Source organism: Leuciscus leuciscus (assembly GCF_965113295.1).
Source record: "Leuciscus leuciscus genome assembly, chromosome: 4".
NCBI classification, from domain to species: domain Eukaryota; kingdom Metazoa; phylum Chordata; class Actinopteri; order Cypriniformes; family Leuciscidae; genus Leuciscus; species Leuciscus leuciscus.
In genome coordinates this window covers 10,684,799-10,704,529 of record NC_138728.1, presented here as the reverse complement: position 1 = coordinate 10,704,529, position 19,731 = coordinate 10,684,799, and the positions used below count along the sequence as shown (strand labels likewise).

Here is a 19,731-nt window from a genome sequence, read left to right as displayed (position 1 = left end):
TGATGCAATCGTCAATGTTTTTGGCACTAATCAAAGAAGAAAACCAACTTTTTCTAACTTCTAACTTTTGAAAAGAAAAAAAGTTGCTGAAACCAATCTTTAATGCTAATATATAAATTGCTAATTAATTTGCCTCTGGACACAAAATTCCAAAACACCTGCACTGGTGTTTGATTGAAATGTAACATCTATGCAAAATAATCCTTGAAAGATTTCTCATTTTAAGGCCATTCCTGTTTGGAATATGTGATTGTGTATTGTCAACAATAAGCAGAAACATTCTGCATTTCCATTTTGTACTGTGGATCATTCATTGCAACATTTATCCTCATTCTCATGGTTACGAATCTGTTATCTGCTTGACAAATAATTTATGCTACTGCCCACTGACATGCTTTTAAAGCTATTGTTATCCAATTTGTTTGGCCTTCAAACACCTTAAAATGCACATATGTAGGTCAGAGAAATCCAAATTTTAGAGCCCCCCTAATACCTCACATTTCAATGCGCGTGTCTGTGTGGTAATGTGGGCTGGTGTGGCTACAGTGCCAGGGCTGAATTTTTGACCGAGTCTGCCCCTGCATATAGGCCTACAATATTATTCTCTGTATCGAATCATGTTATCTTATAACCCCAGCCCGTGACGTTTCGGGCTCAGCCCCTGATGTTTTTAAAACCTAGAAACAACCCTGCTTTTGATATGAAACATAGTCTCAGCTTTCAAATTATGTCAATTTTATTGCGAAATTCAAACAATAAATACCGTTTTGGCTAATGGGAGAATATGGTAGAAGAAGACTGTACATTCGCGAGATGGACCTATGCGCATTACTCTGTTTGTTCTGTGTTTTCTTTCTAACCAGTTAGGTGGTGTTTTTCATCATGTTTTCATCACGCAATCATGTTTTTGATGCGGTGGTGACGAGTTCATGTAAAATGTAAGGGTGACGCTGCCAATAAAAGCACCTAAAAGCTGTCACAAAGAACCGGCAAAAGTTATGATTATGTATGTCAAATATAGCAAGGAGACATTTTAATTTTTTATTAATAAACAAGTGTTTTCTGTGTCAGTGTCGGCTGCAAAGTTAAAGTTGACGATGCTGACTCGCGATCTTCGCAGTAGTGAACGCGCCAGAGAGAAATGCACATTTCATACGGATGACATAAGCAGAGAACAGTCGGTTTTCTTTCGTTTTGAATTGTTCTGTTTAAAAGAAGACATGTCTGTGAGGCACGTAGGCGCTGAGTTTCGGTTCATTTATGAGACAAGCTCCAGTTCACGCGCCGGCACCTCCGTGTCCTGATTATCTCGTCTACTATATTTACTTCTTATTTATTGAATCCAGGCAATTGGTTGATGAAACATTGATGAAAATTAAGATACAATTAATACAAAACGAAATTCACTTTAAAGAAAGGCTTTGTGCTTTCTGTTTGAGGTCTCTGTGAAAGTTTTAAAGCAGTATTTTAGTGCCACTTTCAGAGCGGTCACGTCCGTAACGGAGAACGTACTCGGTTACTAACGTAACCTCGGTTCTCTCTAGAAGAGGGAACGAGTACTGCGTAAAATATCTTACGCTAGGGGAAAATCCTTTTCCGCGAGATATTGAAGCCAAAAATTATCCTTAATTTGTAATAATGCAAAACGCGTTGCGGCAGCATGCAGACATAGGCGAGAAAGCTCGCGCGCCTATTGGCTGCTCTGCGGCAACTGCAGCAGCCTATCGAGCGAGGCCTGGCGTGACGCCAGACCCAATCAGGGTGCTTCGCGCCCGCTGCGTCACGTCCCGCCGAAACGGGCGTGGTCTAGGCCTATAAATACCGCTCGCAGGCAGCTATTATCTGGTTTTTCATCATCGAAGCAACCAGAGCGTGTGCATGCACGGCAAGATACGCAGTACTCGTTCCCTCTTCTAGAGAGAACCGAGGTTACATTAGTAACCGAGTACGTTCTCTTACGAGAGGTCTCTCGTACTGCGTAAGATATCTTACGCTAGGGGACCCAATGCAAAACGCAGTGCATGCTGAGATCTGACACCAAAGACCCAAGGGCGAAAGCCCGGGGTTCATATAGTGCACAATCACCCAGGGAACTCACAGGGAGTCCGGGAAGAGGGAGGGGCGAAGCCGCGCTCTTTCACATATGGTAGCGTCGCTTAGACGCGAATTTCATCATACAGACAGGGCGGGGTACGGCCTGAACTGATGGGAAAATGTGGGTCTTACACAGTTTGCCCAGGCACGTCTCGTGCTACTGCTTTCCACTGTCGATCATTGAGCTGTGCTCAGCAGACGCAGCATTCTGAGTTGATAGCATCAAGTCAGATAATACTGGTTAACTTAGACCGACAGCAGCCTGGCCTGCAGGGCGGGAACCTCTAGGTTGTAGAACCTTATAAATGTAGACGGGGAGGCCCAGCCTGCCGCCGTACAAATATCTTGCAAGGCAATCCCACTTGACCAGGCCCACGAAGAGGCCACGCCTCTCGTGGAGTGCGCTCTGACACCCAGCGGGCACTGCATGCCCTTGGAGGCATATGCCAGCGCTATAGCGTCAACTATCCATCTGGATAGGCCCTGTTTCGACGCGGCTAGTCCCTTAGAACGCCCGCTAAACGAAACAAAGAGCTGCTCCGTCTGTCTGAAGACAGACGAGCGAGACACATAAGCTCGTAATGCCCTGACCGGGCAAAGGAGGCCCGCGTCCCTTTCCTCATCAGGGACCGGTAGGGCTGACAGGGAGATAACCTGCGCCCTAAACGGTGTGTTGAGGGATTTCGGAACATAACCGTGCTTAGGTTTGAGTATAACTTTTGAGTCATTAGGCCCAAATTCCATGCACGTCGCGCTCACAGAGAGCGCGTTTAAGTCCCCTATGCGCTTCACTGAAGCGAGAGCCAGCAGAAACACAGTCTTGAAAGACAGATGTTTCAGATCAATTGACTGTAAAGGCTCGAATGGTGCACCTTTCATGGCTTCCAGAACCGTAGAAAGGTCCCATACGGGGACTGAGGGGGGTCTGGGAGGATTCAGTCTCTTAGCTCCTCTGAGGAAGCAGATGACCAACTCGTTCCTTCCTATTGACTGACCAAGCGTTGTTCCTGAGAACGCTGCTATAGCCGCCACATAAACTTTGAGCGTGGAAGGGGCCCTGCCCTTATCCAACAGCTCTTGTAGGAAGGAAAGCCCCTCCGTCACTCCACAGTCTGTGGGTGACACGCCACGGGCTGTGCACCAGCCCGAAAACACTGACCATTTCGAGGAGTAGAGCCGTCTCGTAGACGGAGCTCTAGCCTGCGTGATCGTGTTTAATACTCCTTTAGGGAGTCCAACATGTACCCGTTGATGGCCCAGACATGAAGGGACCACAATTCCGGGTGAGGATGCCAGATCGAGCCGTGGGCCTGAGAGAGGAGGTCTCTCCTCACTGGTACTGGCCACGGGACAGTGCTTGCTAACTGCATCACGACTGGGAACCAAGGTTGGTTTTCCCAGAACGGTGCCACCAGCAGTACTGAGCATCCTTCTTCCCTGATCCGTTCTATCACCTGAGGCAGGAGAGAGACGGGGGAAAAGCATAAAGCGGGCGGCGGGGCCACACATGAGCCGCGTCCCTGCTCTTGGAGAAAAATTCCGGACAGTGAGCGTTTTCTTGAGACGCGAACAGGTCTACTTCCGCTCTGCCGAATTTCTTCCACAGCAGTTGGACTGTCTGTGGGTGTAAAGACCATTCGCCTGCCGGAACATTGTTCCTGGACAGTCTGTCTGGTCCTATATTCAGGATCCCAGGCACGTGCGCTGCTCTGAGCGAGCGCAGGTTGCGCTGAGCCCATACCAGGAGGCGTTCTGCTAGCCTGTACAGGTTCCTGGACCTGAGGCCGCCCTGGCGATTTATGTAGGACACCACAGACACATTGTCCGAGCGGACCAGGACGTGGCGTCCTTTTATTTGGGGACAAAAACGCGTCAGCGCATTGTCTACTGCCAGCATTTCGAGGCAGTTTATGTGCAGGAGCCTCTCCCGTTCCGACCACTGGCCGAAGAACGGTCTGCCCTCGAGCAGCGCTCCCCATCCCGAGGTGGACGCGTCCGTGGACACCACTTTCACCCTCGAGGAAGTCCCCAGGCTTACACCTGACTGGTACCAGTCGTTTGCTCTCCAAGGTTTCAGAGCTATGACGCACTTCTGATTGACCTTGAGGCGAATCAAACCGGATGGCCACGCTTGGCGTGGGACTCGCGCTTTCAGCCAAAACTGCAGCGGGTGCATGCGGAGCAGGCCCAGCTGGAGTACTGATGATGCTGCGGCCATGAGACCCAGCATCTTCTGAAATCTCTTGAGCAGGACAGACGCGCCGCAGCGGAACGAGTTCGCTGTGCGTTGAATGTCAACTGCGCGCTGTGGCATTAGTCGCGCTATCATGGACAGCGAGTCCAACTCTGTGCCCAGGAAAGATATCTTCTGACTGGGTGACAGAGAGCTCTTCGCCCAATTGACACTGAGACCCAAATTCTCGAGGTGATCGAGTAAAACGGTCGTGTGTTCTATGAGCACTGAGCGCGATTGCGCTAGAATCAGCCAATCGTCCAAATAGTTCAGTACTCGCACGCCTCTCATTCTGAGGGGTGCCATGGATAAGCCGAACGGCAGGACTGTGTACTGATATGCCTGGCCCTCGAAGGCAAATCTCAAATATCGCCTGTGACGTGACGCTATCTGTATTTGAAAATACGCGTCTTTCAGATCTATTGACACAAACCAATCTCCTTGGCGAACCTGCGCGAGGATTTGTCTGGTCGTGAGCATCCTGAACCGTCGCTTCACAAGCACTCTGTTCAGTTGCCTTAGATCTAGTATGGGTCTGAGACCCCTGTCTTTTTTCGGTACCAGGAAGTATCTGCTGTATAGCCCTCCTTCGCTCTGAACTTGAGAGAGAGGCTCTATGGCCCCTTTGTTCAATAGTTTCACCACTTCGGCTCGAAGTAAATGTGCTACTTCTGTTTTACCGTGGTCTCGACGCGCGCCGTATAGAGGCGAGGGCGTCGGCGAAACTGCAGCGAATAGCCTCTTTTTATAATGTTTAGCACCCACTTCGAAACCCCAGGCAGCTCTGCCCATGCATCTGCATGAATAGCTAGGGGTTGAATACGAAGCGTGCTCCGTTCGCTCAGCGATGGAGAGGCTTCGGTGTGCTGTAACACAAGCGTCGCGCTCGTGACATTTGAGGCAGGGGCGCGCTGATAACAGCGGGCAGATTACCCGCGCTCGACTCCTCTGCGGCGGTCAACCGAGAGGGGGAGGGCTGGGAGAGTCCCGTAGGAACTGTCATGCCTGTGCGTGGATGTGGGCGCGGGATAGCGGGCACATTTACCACACCGAAAGCATTGATCGCTTGAGTGAAGCGAATGCACGTTGGTTTCGTTTTTACAGAAAACGTGAGACATGCATAACGTAGTGTTTGTGGGCACTGGGTAGAGGGCACATTTACCACGTTTGATGCGCAATCGACCTGAGTCGATTTATGTGCGCGAGCCCTGTGTGACGGGCTGTGCTTGTGTGTAGAGATGGGCACTGGGCAGTGGGCATTCTTTCTACACATAAAACACCATCGGCCGTGGCCGGGACACCAGAAAATTCACACTTATGGGATTTATCTGGGTAGCCGTAAAAGCGGCGTTTGTGTGCAGGCAAGCGTGCTGCGTCGCCGACTTGTTTACTGCAGAATACACTGGAACAGTCACATTTACTGGAACTGAACGAGCGAGAAGTTGCCATAGAAACAGAGAGCGTCAACATGCTGGCGTTTATTGCAGGCCTGCGTGCATTACAACAGGCTCGTTCACTGCAATATTGACATTTCCAGTCGCCTGAATTTCAGAGGGGAATGAGAAATGTATAGGAGATGGAGGTCGGTCCGTCCGCAGCGGGACCAGAAAACTCTCTTTTCTCCTTACGCCAGTGACGCACGGAACACCATAGAAACGGTGTTTGGGTGCAGGCGAGCGGGTTGTACAACGCGCTCGTTGGCTGCAAAATACACATCTGCAGTCGCCTTTTCAGGGAACTGACAGAGCGAGCATTGACGGCATAATTTTATCTGCCAGTAGACCCGGGATCGAACGCGGGTCTCTTGCGCGCAAAAACCTGAAAGTCTGCCACTGGGCCACAGGGGGAGACACATTGTAACTCAGTTAGCGCGAGTATTATCAGAGAGCGTCAACGTGCTGGCGTCTGTTTGCAGGCATGCGTGTATTACAACAGGCTTGCTCACTGCAATACTGACATTTCCAGTCGCCCGAACTTCAGAGGGGAATGAGAAATGTACGAGAAAATGGAGGTCGGTCCGTCCGCGGCGGGACCAGAAACACTCTCTTTTCTCCTTACGCCAGTAACGCACGGAAACCATAGAAACGGTGTTTGGGTGCAGGCGAGCGGGTTGTACAACGCGCTCGTTGGCTGCAAAATGCGCATCTGCAGTCGCCTTTCAGGGAACTGACAGAGCGAAGCATTGGCGGCATAAATTTAACTGCCGCTAGACCGGGATTCGAACACCGGTCTCTCGTGAGGAAAACCTATGATTCCGCCACTGAGCTACAGGGGGGAACACAAAAGCTTTCGGATGCACGAGCATATAAGAGCGTCAACATGGCGGCGGAGGAGCAGTCTCGGAGAAGGATGCCAGGTGAGTCCTCAGAGTCACCATAGGCAGTAACTAGCTCGCAGTGAGGGCAGTCGCCGTCAGCGAGCGCGAGAGCTGCGTGATCCTCAGGACGCCCAGCTCTTTTAGTGCAATGAGAGTGTGTGTCGCGGCGGCGAGCACACACACACACATAAACACAGTAGCAGAGAAAGGATATAACGCCGGAAAGCGCAGCAGGAAGGCAAGGAAGGCGGCGCGGCCAGCGACTTCGGTGACTCGTCCCACTGAAGGTGCTCTCTCTCAGACGGCGCGGCTTCTTCTCCAGCTCCAGCGATGCGTGTGCTTCGTTTGAAGGATGAAAAAATCAGATAATAGCTGCCTGCGAGCGGTATTTATAGGCCTAGACCACGCCCGTTTCGGCGGGACGTGACGCAGCGGGCGCGAAGCACCCTGATTGGGTCTGGCGTCACGCCAGGCCTCGCTCGATAGGCTGCTGCAGTTGCCGCAGAGCAGCCAATAGGCGCGCGAGCTGTCTCGCCTATGTCTGCATGCTGCCGCAACGCGTTTTGCATTATTAAAAATTAAGGATAATTTTTGGCTTCAATATCTCGCAGAAAAGGATTTTCCCCTAGCGTAAGATATCTTATGCAGTACGAGAGACCTCTCGTAAGAGAACTGTCACGTCCATAACATTGTTTTTTCCGCATAAATGCGAACACGAAAAATTAAATAAAATGAATATATTATGTTCTGTGGAGAGCCAACCCTTCTTCATCCGGTGGGTAGTATTAGCCTACTTTTGGTTTGCTTAGTGTAATTCACAGAATTACTAAAAAATATTTTGCTTCCTAAAAGTTACAGATTTTTTGTGTCACGCATGCATGCATGTCTATTTCCCTCATATTAAATATAAAACGCATGTGTAGACTGATAATTTTCTAATGTCTGGACTCCTTTATTAAGGGAGTAGCCTATGGGTATATAAACAGACGTTTCAATATATTGGTATTAAATGCATTTTCGGAGAAAATTCGGAGAAAGTTTTGACTGCAAATGTCATGTCCATAACGCTGGAATTGCCCCATCCCATCCACACTGTACATGGTTAAACCTCAGGGAGATCAAGGACTTGGACAGGACCGCCTTCCTCGACTCCCCAGTGACTGCCACCGGCTTGTTCGGACCAGCTGTAGATGTTCCGCAAACTACCGATGTGATAGCGGACCCACTGGCTACAAAGAGCACTTTTCCTCTTCTCAACTGCTGCCTGCCCTGATGGGACTGACTTCCAGAGGGAAGGTTGTCACAACAGATGACGCCAACTCGGCAGACTGGCATTCATCTCCTGGTCCAGCCTGGAGCAATTCATGCATATCAATGGCCTCGAAATGATGGCGTTTTTTTCTGCCAGCCCTACAAAGGGCACCACTTCATGGTCTATTCAGGCAACATGACGGTGGTCATAAATTGCCAGGGCGGCCTCAGGTCGTGGTCTCTTTACAAGATGGCGAGACACCTCCTTCAATGGGCACAGTGCACTTGCCGGGCAGGTTGAACCAAGGGGCGGAAATGCTGTCCAGGTGTCACCAATCAAGGTGTCTCCTGGAGAATGGAGCCTCCAACCCCAATTGGTTCAGATGATCTGGGAGATCTTCGGGAGGGCAGAGGTAGACCTCTTCGCCTCAGAAGACAACTATCATTGCCTAATATTTTTCTCAAGGGAGCAGGACGTGCTGGCCCAGGATTGGCCCAAAGCTCGCCTGTATGCCTTTCCCCTGATCGCTCTGCTCCCTCAGGTCATCAGGAGAATCAGGGAGACCAGATGCTCAAGGCTATTGGTGGCTCCACTTTGGCAAAACCAGTCATGGTTCCCCGAGCTGATACAGCTGTCATTCCTAATTCCACTGAGGAAAGACCTTCTCTCTCAGACAAGAGGGTCCCTTTGGCATCCACAACCCGGGTTGTGGAGCCTATATCTGTGGTCCCTCGACGGGAGCCTTTGCAGCTCCGTGTGAGGGTGGGCAGCACGATAGCAGAGGCCAGTGCACCGTCTACAAGACACCTCTATACTCTTAAATGGTCTGTCTTCTCTGACTGGTGTGCTGTCCAGAACGAAGATGCAGCCGTTTGCGATGTATCAGCCATTCTGTCCTTCTTACTGGAGCTGCTAGATAAGGTGCGTACCCCTTCCACGCTCAAGGTATACGTGGCAGCCATCGCAGCGAATCACGCCCTCATGGCTGGCTAGTCTTTAGGAAGAAATTACTTGGTCGTCAAGTTCTTGAGGGGAGCCAGGAGACTTAACCCGACTCCCCCTCATTTCCTATCTGGCCCCAAATGACTGTGGATGGAACCAACAAGTTAACAACCAAATTCTCAATGTTTTATTTGGACAGTTGTGGCAAGAGTCTCCCCAAGGTCAGCATAGGCTACCTCAAATCCTACACTGAAGTGACGCCCATGCAAATTCAAGTCAAAGAATCGATGACAAACTCCACAATCACTATCTTACCCTCACCAAAGAAGCCGGTAATGAAAGATTTTTAGATATATTACTTTATATATTTATCCTAATCAAGCAATTAGTTTGAAATTCAAAGTGAACTATTTAGAATGTGTAACTCCTGTTGTGGATGTACTCTTCCAGTAACAATGCACTAAAACAACTAAACCACAAAGAATTTACAACATCGTATGATTATGTAAGACAGATTGGCACTGCACAATTTGCAGTTGACTATATTTTCATTATGAAAGTGATTCCAGGTATCAGTGCGTGCTCACTTTTGAAGCCATAGCTTCACTTTAGTTCTCCTGTCTGAATGACATGCAGTCCCATCGCTAACCAATCAGACCTCAAAGTACAACCCAAAATGCCATGATAAACGATCAGAGAAAAAGAAAATACTCTTTATCAAAGTCATGATCCATCATCACTGTCACTTCTGTGTACCCATCCCTATTTTGGACCAGTTTCTACCCAATCTAATCTGGGGAAAAAAATCGAATTACTGGCATATTGCAAATTATTAACCATGTTAATATACACTTTAACATTTTTAACATGTGTATATTGCCGTTGTATGCTAATCATTTTTATTTTGAAGGCTCTAATTCATATGTATTCATTCTGGTGTAAAAATACAACCCGATTCATTGGAAACAGGCCATGTTTGTAGATATTCATTGTGACTCAGATCTGGAACTATTGAAATTCCAAATTAAAGGTAAGAAACCAGATTTGCGATGAACCCAACTATGGACTATGCTTGTAATAAAACCAACAACTAACATTTCTACACTTTTGTGAGTGCTGTAGTTTATTTCTACCTTATCATGTTTCAGAATTATCCCCAGAGCCAAATATAGCCTAATTTTGGGTGTTGTGAATGAACACCATTACTGGATGCTACTGCTGAGAACTGATGCAGTATATAAATGTTTTCATTTTTATTTTATGAAAAGGAACAGGAATTTGAGGAAGCACTACCAGCTCATTATAAAAGCCTATAATGCACTTTTATTGATAGTGTATGGCTAAATATATAAATATTATAAAATATGCACTTCTTGTGACTGCAAATAAATATTACAAAATGGAGAAAAAATCAGGCTGAGATTTTTTATACAGACTGCTAAAAAAAAAAAGTTTATAGCCTGACACTGCTACCTGTTACTCGGACACTCCCTTCCTGGATCAGTTTCGTTTCCTCTCTTCCTTTGTCACCCTGTAGAGGCGTTACCGTTCGCCACTCTCATTGGTCAAATTGTCAATCGATCAAATTGACATCGCGTAAACTAACACACGCAACAAAACCAGCTTTTCGTCGCTTGGGTGATTAAACGATTATTTGAATCATCCGAAGAAACTGGTTTAACCTGCGAATATGGCCAGAGGGTGAGAAAATTAATGGCAACATATGTTACTTTAACGGTCTTTCCGGCTTGTTATCAGCAACTCAAAGTTGTGTTGATGGTTATTAATATTACTTTGGGGTATTTAGTGTGGTTTTAAAATAATAATGACTATGCTTTTACTTAACTAAACTGTACATGTGATCGGTTTTGTTTTGGGTGAAGATGCTTTTTTTGAACGTATTTTTCACGCGCAAACAGGCATAACATCCGGTGCGAATTAAAATACACAAAAATGATGTGCACAACGACCAGCTGGATTTTCCGTACGAAGCTTCATGTCTATAAATATTTAAGAGATCACATTTTTCGACATTATTACCGTGTTGAGTGTGGTGCCTTTGTACAATCGAGCTTTGTTTGAAGTGGAGGCAATGCCATGCATTTACAAACAGCCTCTATTTAACGTTTTCCAGATGCGAGGAACTGCGCTCACACAGTTGAGTTCGGTTATTAATGAGAGTGACAACAGCCACCTTTTATTACATGATTTGCTTTCTATCTGTTATAAAATAACCCCCCAAAATAGCCATAATCCCAATTACCATCGTTACTACTGTGATTATTATAATTGCTTTCTTAACTAGGCAATATGTCATCTTCATGACTTTTTCGGTGAATCTGCGTTGTGTGAACGGGAACTGCACTTGACTACTAGTTGTCGCGTCGGCGTCACAGATAGTGTCGTCGTGTGTGTTTTGTTTTGTTTTCATGTCTGGAAAAAAAAGGTGTTTTCATGTCTGAAAAAAAAAAAGGTGTTTTTATGTCTGGGTGACTCACATTGATATGAGCTGTATGTCATCTGAACGTTTTAGATCCAGTCACTGTCTTCCCCTTGAGATTTGTGGTTCGTGCGTGACCCTGCTGCACCCGAACACTTTTTTTCTTTCTTTTTTTTATGAATAAAAAGGCATGAATGAACTTGCTTCTCTATTGTACTCGTGCCAAATTGATTTGTGATTAGAATTTCAGGTGTCACGAGAGAAACCGTGCTTGACGCCTGGTATTTTTTTTCGAACATAACACGAATACACACACCTCTACTGTGAATTGTTTTCTTTCTATTTCTGAATTAAAAGTTATTTAGATATTTATTTGGTAGGATTTAAAGGAAAAGTCTAGGTGGAGTAAATATCACACAAAAAGAGAGAGAGAGAGAGAGAAAGAGAGAAAGTTCAAATTAAATGCTGAAATCCTTGAAAAATGAATGGTGGCACTTCATTTGGCATATTTGTATTACTATTAATAATGTTGAGAAAATCACTGCTTAAAAATACATTTTAAAGAGTGTTGCACTTTTTTCTGTTGAATTATGTTTGTTTATTATTAATATTATTATTATTTTCATTTTAAATGTATGAAACCAACACAAATACAAAGATTACATTTCTAATAATGTGATGTGTTGTAACATAGACTTTTGAAAGATTTCTCCTTGTTATCATCTTGGATAACCTTTGGACATTTGTCATTGACTCATGTTGGTAGGTAGAGATAGAAGAACTAAAATAACCCCCCAAAATAGCCATAATCCCAATTACCATCGTTACTTCAGTGATAATTATAATTGCTTTCTTAACTAGGCAATACAGCCAGACTTGACTCATTCTAGACTTTCAATGTCATGCTTTTTTTTTTTTACAGCAGTCAAGGCACCAATCAGGAGCTCTCAGATGTGCTGAACGAACTGTGGAAGCTGGATGTGAACCGCATGAAACCTGGAATAGACTATAAAATCAACCTACAAGTAGGTGGTTGGGGGAGGAGGCAGGTTTATTAGAGATATATATCTGCATTTAAGTAAAGACATAAGGAATGTTAGATTCCATGTACATGATAGCTGGTGACTTTAAAACACGATGACTTCTTTTGCATGATTTAAGGAGAATCAATCAGTCATTTATAGTGGATTTGTTTTCACACAGGGGAAGGCTGGATTTGTATCTGAGGGCAGTAACAGTGCCAGGGACAGCGCTAGAGCTCCTCTCTTCTCTTATGTCAATGAAAACAAGCTCAAAAGCATTGATACCTATGCCTGTAAGAAACCATGGGCCGTTTCTATACTAATTTGTTTCTAATTGCATCCTTTTATTATATAAATCTAATAAATACACTTGTTTTCAGTTTTCATTAAATTCACAGATATAATGCAATGCATGGCAGTTTAGACAGCTGTTTAATCTACTTTGTGTCTTCTCAGACTTCATAAATCTGCTGGACAATTATGAGATGTCTACAGGAGTGGCTGAGCAGGTGACAAAAGAGGAGCTTAAGGAGAACAATCTTTTCCTGGATGCCATTCTGAAGACAGAGATAATGAAGGTACCATTACTCAATGGTCTTGTTTTGCCTTGCTATTTAGTAACATCATGTTGAGCAACGTAAAGAATGTGTAGTATGTGTACTATTGACTGTTATCTGATTGAAAGGGATCGTTCCTGACCAGAGTGAAAGTCATTTAATTTATATTAAAATAATTAAATATGTATTGGTTTGTAGTTCACTGCCTAGCCTCGCAAAAACTATTGAAAATAACACTTAAGAGAAACTAATAATGATTTAATGTAGTGGATGGGAAGTGAAGAGTAAATATGAGCATGTGAGACAACTGTGCAAATGTAGTACAGAGATGTTGGTTCAAGGAGGAGACTATTACACAAAATGCAAATACATGCAACCATTAACATGCAAACATTACCCTACAAGTGAAAGAAAATATTATAATATAGTCCAGTTCTGATGTCTTTGTCTTTGCAGTGTGCCCACAGGTATTTAGTACGCAAAGGTCGAGCCAAGTCGGATCCGGCTCAGTTTAAGAGGCAACTCTATGATATTTGGTTCAAGCTCTATCGCAGAGACAAAAGTGGAGGGTGAGTTAAAAACCTAGCAAGCGTACATATGTGTGTTTCTGACATATGACCTGAATTGGGTTTGTTTGATGAGTAACTGACATACTAATGACTTTTGGTATGAAAAAAATCACTTACCATCATATTGCTTGAGGCTTATGTGCTAATAACTTGTGTAATTTGTATGCCTAGCATTTCAACATAGAGAAGTTTATATGTATCCGCCCATCTCCCTCTCATCTCTCATGCAGTGAAGATTCCTGTGGATTTGAGCATGTGTTTGTTGGTGAAACAAAGCATGGTAAAGAGATCATGGGCCTCCATAACTGGGTCCAGTTTTACCATCAGGAGAAACACAATCATGTGGACTACAAAGGATACAAGGCCAGAAATAACAAGGACACGGTATTTCATCATTTAATAACGATTTGACAAGGAGACTCTTTGTGTGTACAACTCTGTGTGTATTACTTTCAACATTTCAATTTGCACTGTGGTTCAATCTCTCAGCCAGATGAGGACGATCACGTCTTAAACCTGCAGTTCAGCTGGAATGGTCTAGTCAAGCCAGTGGGCAGCTGTTTCATAGGCGTCAGCCCAGAGTTTGAGGTGGCTCTGTTTACCATCGTCTTCTTTCTGTCTGATGAGCGTGTGGCCAACGTTAAGGTTAAAGTGGATGAGTACCTGCTGGAGATTGTGGTGTACAGATTTGGGAATTCCATTGGGACGTCATACCCCAAAATGATCAGCAGCAACAACCGGGATCTCTAGGTCTCACTGAAAGGTCATACAGTATCTGGTATGGAAAAAAGCATTACTAGGAAAGGCTAACGTGGAAAAAGGGGGCTTTATAATCCAAATTTCAGTTTGTGATCCTTAAATCCTTAATTTTGAACTGTTTATGTCATAGGTATTTTTTTTTTTTTTACCACTATTAGAATTCTGCAAACAATTTAACTTGTCATAATTGCACTCAGTCTCTTATAGTTGGGTTAACCATAAATTGCTTAGAAATGTGTGTTTAGCCTATAAACAGCTGAGCTATAATCATAAATAATCATAGATAATCATAGACCAAATCTAATTGCTACAAGCTTTTAGAGGTCTTTTTTTTTTATTTTTTTATTGAGCAAGAAAGTTGCGTATTAAAAATCAAACTCTTATGTATATTTTATTAATCTTAAACTGTCAATGGGATGATCTTTGAATGGCGTGTAAGCTCAACTGTGCACTAGACAGAGCGGAACGTGGAAAATGAACACGAGCCTTTATAGAAGAATAATGTCGTTTACACTTTTGTTTTGTATCTGTCCTTGGAATTGCATAGCATAACAATTATTCTGCTAAAAACATTATTTAGCTTTTTTTTTGTAGAAATAGATACTTTGAAGTATGTGCCAAAACCTTTACTGCTGGCACAGTCATATATATGTGCCTTTTGGTTGTTAAAATAAAGACATTTTCAATATATATAACATCTTGATGTATTTGTTTATTAATATGTTGTATTCCAGCACTTAATACAAAATTTAAAATGATTTCTTATTTGTAATTCCTGCAAGAGCTTTTGGATATTGAGCGATCTTAGTGATGCCAATGAGATGATACATATTTTCCAAAGTAAAATTACTGCTTTAATTTGAGAGATTTGTTAACACGGGTTAATGAGCAAAAGTTCAGAAATGCAATACAAAATCATACATTCAAATATAAGATTGCATTTCTACTGTTGTGTGAAATCTTAAAAAAAAAAGATTAAACTTTTAAAAGGTTCACAGCATAAAATCAAGACTTCAGATTACATGAAACATGATTACATGAACCAAAACATTAAACCCAGTAAAACCCATTACATGTATGATACAATGCTAAATAAACAATTATTAATCAACAGAAATAAAAATATAAATGATGTCCTGTAAAGCTCAATATGAGACTTGAAACTGATTCCTCTGTTCTGTGTGTCATTGCATATGTCAATCAGATTTATTTATTTCCAGGACTTCCTGGTGGTCTTGGTCACCTTAGCTCCCCTCTGATGGTCACTAACGCGGTTACGCAGAACGTTGATGTCGTACTTCTGTCTCTTCAGCTTCTCTGCCAGGTCAAACTTCTCAGCGTGGAGTTGACTGAGCCACTTCCAAAGGTCAAGGACTTTCTCTCCCAGCTTTTCCTGGTTGAGGTGATCAATGTTGAGGGGTTTGCGACGCTCCAGCAGACATTTGGTCTTCTTCTCACGTTCCGTCAACTTCTTTCCCTTCTTCTGATCTACCTTCTGCAGGTAGCCACCGTAGCCCTTGTTGGAAAGGATCTTCTTTTTCCTGGCTTCGTCCTCAGCTCGCAATTTGGCGGCCTCTTCCTCGCGCCGCGCCCTTTCCTCTGCAATGCGTGCCTGTTTCTCGCGATCGCGCTCGGATCTGACGCGCTGCTGTTCGGCACGATCGGCCCGACGCCGCTCAATACGGCTCTTCAAAGCTATGAGGTCATCCTCCTCCTTCTGCCTGGTGGAGAAGTGCAGCTCAATGAGACTCTGCAATTCATTGAAGTCCTTCTCCGTGCGCTTCCGGTGGAGGTCATCAAAGTCCAGCTTCTCTCCATCAGGCAGCTTAGGTGCCATAATGTTGGGAATATACATTTTGGGCTTGGGTTTGAAATCCTCTTCTGCCTCTTGTTCATCTTCTGCCTCTTGTTCTTTCTCATCGGTTTCTTCTTCCTCCTCATTCTCTTCTTCAGCCTCCTCTTCCTCTTCCTTTACCTCCTCCTGTTCCTCCTCAAACTCCACCACAAACTCCATGGTGTCGCACATGGTGCTTCTTTTGGGTGTTTTGGGAAGAGGGGGTCACTGAGGAAGAATGTACGGCTGGTGGTAAAGATCCTAAAGGGACTGAGATGTTCTCCATAGATGCATTGTGGTTTTATAGGGTCCTCCCTCCCCATGTGACGTTTGCTAAATGGCTCTTGGATAAGCTTTTTGAACAGATGCACGTAGGATCTATTTTCTACTTTACAGGATCTTGTCTTGTCCAATACCCAGACCCTGACCTCTAACCTCTGACTCTCCCACCCTAAAACCTTTGTCCTTTGGTGTGAAGAGGAGCCTATTTCAGACTTAAAACAGATGCACACGCACACTTGTGCATTGGAAGGGATCTTGTTTCACACCATGTTTGAATAGATTAACTGGGCACCAATATTTAGGCATTCATTTAATTGTCTAACATCAGTTGTTTCGTTTCATCTGTTGCTTTGAGTATAAAAAATGATTGTCATTTTTAGGAATTCATGGAACCCTCATTAATTCAATTTCTGTTTGAAAATTATGAAATGTTGTACCCCACCCCTGAGACAATGTGAACTGGATAATGCTAGACAGAGAGATAACAGACAAAGGCAGACAAGTGTTCAGTGGCTTCTGTACAGCTATTTGTGTATAAACATTTCAGCTGGCTCTCTCTGCATGACGTTGGAAACCTATGGAACCACCACCAGGCCTTTGGGAAAATAAAAACTGTCATAACAGTTCTCTATTTGATGTGTAATGTGGGGAAAATCTTTTAAAAAGTATATGTTAAATTGAGTGACAAAAGTGATCGTTAGGTTTTTTTATAATTTTTTTTTTATTATAGCTGTTCTTTTGAAATGATCAAAGAATCCTGTTTCAAAAGATGCTTCATGGTTTCCACAAAAATATTAAGTACAACTGTTATCAAATGTAATTAAGCAGCAAATCAGCATAGAACGATGACACTGAAGACTGGAAACTGTAGACGGAAAATTAAGCTTTGCCATAGCAAGAATAAATAACATTTTAAAATACATTTAAATAAAAAAATAGTTATTTTAAACTGCAATAATATTTCAGTATTTCAGTATTACTGTGTGTTTCCAATGTGCTTCCTTTTGGATCTATGGGTGCAATATCATTTTGAAATACATAAAAACATCACTATGAAAATGTTTGACTTTGTGCTAAGAGCATAGCAAATATATTTCAGTTTCCCTCTAAAAGCATTGCGATTTGTTCTCAGCAATCTAGCATAATCTACTTATTTTGAAGGAATTTATGATTCTCCATTGGTCTAATTATCCCATGCCACCTCTTAATGTTGGTTTTACTGTTACAGCATTGTGCACTTATGAAAAGTGCACTTATATAAAGTAGCCTAATTGTGCCACTCGTATGTCCTTTTCTAATTTCCTCAATAATAGACAGGATGAGTGATACCTCGAGAATGAAGGGCAACTATCTCCATCTTCCTCCCTTGTTTGAATATAAATAGTCTTCATGAGCTCACTGTACCCTTGGATTGAGGAGTGATTCTGTCAACCTTCAGTCTGCCAGTAGCCTATGTTATTTGTGAAATTGTGAGTGACAGGTGGAGGTCTTATTTAAATCAGATTCCTCATTGGTCAGACACAGCGAGGGACAGCTGCATAGGGGCCCATGTGTTTGCGACGATTGACAAGATCCCCAAATAGCCGATTCGCAGTTACAATAGCAGTATATATATACTCTTAAGTACATCATTTAATATATATATATATAGATTAAAATTGTACTTGCATTAAAAACAATTCCTCGCTATTTCTGTACACCAGTTATCGCTATAGACATCGTCACTAAGTTCCATGTGCTTGTGACTACTTAGTACTTCCCTTTGTATTTGCCACTTCACTTTGTGTATACTATTTGTACTTGGAGAGTAAAATTTGTTTCCTCTTTTGGTAACCTGATTTTTGCATTTTCAGAATTGAAAGCAGAAAGCATGACTTATTACCCTACAGCCTACAGCAAATGCACCTCGAAAGGGAAATATATTAATTCTTATCTGCTGATTATTTGTTATTTTTAAGACTGTATCTGACTGTATCTAGTACGTCACCTGATTGTAAAAAAAAAGAAAAAAAAGATATAGAATTGATATAGAATAATAGAATTGATAGCTTTTACTTTATATTCTCTCTTGATCTATGATGACGTATCCCTTCGATAGCTCAGTTGGTAGAGCGGAGGACTGTAGAGGTCTAACACTGTCATCCTTAGGTCGCTGGTTCGAATCCGGCTCGAAGGAGAACATTTTTGGCTTTGCGTTGTTTTGTTAGAAATGTAGTAGTTTGTTTTATCAAGTTGCAATCTTATATCCAATTATTGATAAAGATGTATATTAATGTAAATAAATTAAGCTTTCCATTTCTAGCCTACATAAAATAATACAAAGTGTAACTTACTAGATGGAAATAAATGTATTAAACTTATAAAAGTATAAAATATATGGATAGTTTCCCATCATGTTTCAAGTTTACCAGCCAACAACAGAATACTAAATTTTTACTCAGATTGTATTCTAACCATGAAATGCATTAATTCAATAAATTGTATTCTATTTAAGGTTCCCACACTTTTTGACTAATTAATTTTCAGAGCTGGAGCTACCAATGTTAATATATTTTAAAGTTGAATATGCATTGTATGCAAGCACTGAAGCAGATCACATGAAAGAGAGAAACGGCGCTGCCATGTGGACATGCAAAGCATTTATGTCACACACCTGTGACAAACAGATTTTTACCTCTTCTTTCTTTCAATGACGGAGTTTCTTTTCATCTGACACTTTCAGGTGATTCTTCTTGTCAGTTATTTATGTTTATATATTAAGCGGTGACATGTCCTGTTTTTTTGTCCCTTACGCAACATTAATTTCATAACCTAGACAGAGGTGGAACAGTCTCAACCGATCAGTTGTATGGTTTAAAAAAACATGCATTAATTTGCGCTAAGGACTGAGGTTGCTAAGGAATATTGCATACGTCAACGTCACATCTTACGCAAACGTGGAGGCGTGGCCAAGCTATTGTGTATTTTGAATCACTGCTAACGCGGCCTTTTAGCATATACAAATATTTATCATGTTTATTTACACTCTTATTTATTTGTTTTGGGTCCTGGAATACAGTGAAAATGACGAGGTTTCTAAAAGCAAACTTTCGCGCGTTTCGTTCTGTCCTTGTGTTTTAAGGTAAGCAAACAATATTGTAAAGTTTTTTAAGCACTATATGCGTTATTTTACCTTTCAAGGCATTTATAATGGCCTCAAAGTTATTGGACACTCACTCCATCCTAAACATTACACGAATTTCATTTGTTTGAAAGAAAGATAGCATGGACAAACCAAAGTTGGTTAGCTTTTAAGTTGTAAATCAAGAAATATTTTGCTTAAATGTAAGATTAAAAAAGTATTTGGGCCAATGATCTATGTTTTGGACAATTTGTGGTTGACCTTAGTGAGCAAGTTCATAGTTAATGGTAATTAATATAAACTAATTTA

The 19,731-nt window shown here is 42.8% G+C and overlaps 2 protein-coding genes across 3 annotated transcripts; one reads left to right on the top strand and one right to left on the bottom strand.

Moving 5' to 3' along the window:
* Positions 1 to 10,392: 10,392 nt before the first annotated feature.
* Positions 10,393 to 14,237, top strand: LOC309496332 (uridylate-specific endoribonuclease C). 2 transcript variants are annotated; one of them, XM_082166327.1, is made up of 7 exons: positions 10,393 to 10,539; positions 12,201 to 12,303; positions 12,482 to 12,593; positions 12,757 to 12,878; positions 13,314 to 13,426; positions 13,657 to 13,810; positions 13,916 to 14,237. In XM_082166327.1, exons 1-7 carry the CDS (start codon positions 10,529 to 10,531, stop codon positions 14,174 to 14,176), a joined length of 876 nt encoding a protein of 291 aa, XP_082022453.1. In that variant the 5' UTR covers positions 10,393 to 10,528; the 3' UTR covers positions 14,177 to 14,237. The 2 variants fall into 2 exon arrangements, with proteins under 2 accessions (XP_082022453.1, XP_082022454.1); XM_082166328.1 differs by having other exon boundaries at positions 10,402 to 10,539; positions 12,204 to 12,303.
* A 655-nt stretch (positions 14,238 to 14,892) lies between these two features.
* tnnt2c (troponin T2c, cardiac) lies at positions 14,893 to 19,699 on the bottom strand. The gene has a single exon (XM_082166329.1). It carries the CDS (start codon positions 16,209 to 16,211, stop codon positions 15,396 to 15,398), a length of 816 nt encoding a protein of 271 aa, XP_082022455.1. The 5' UTR covers positions 16,212 to 19,699; the 3' UTR covers positions 14,893 to 15,395.
* Between the last annotated feature and the right edge of the window lie 32 nt (positions 19,700 to 19,731).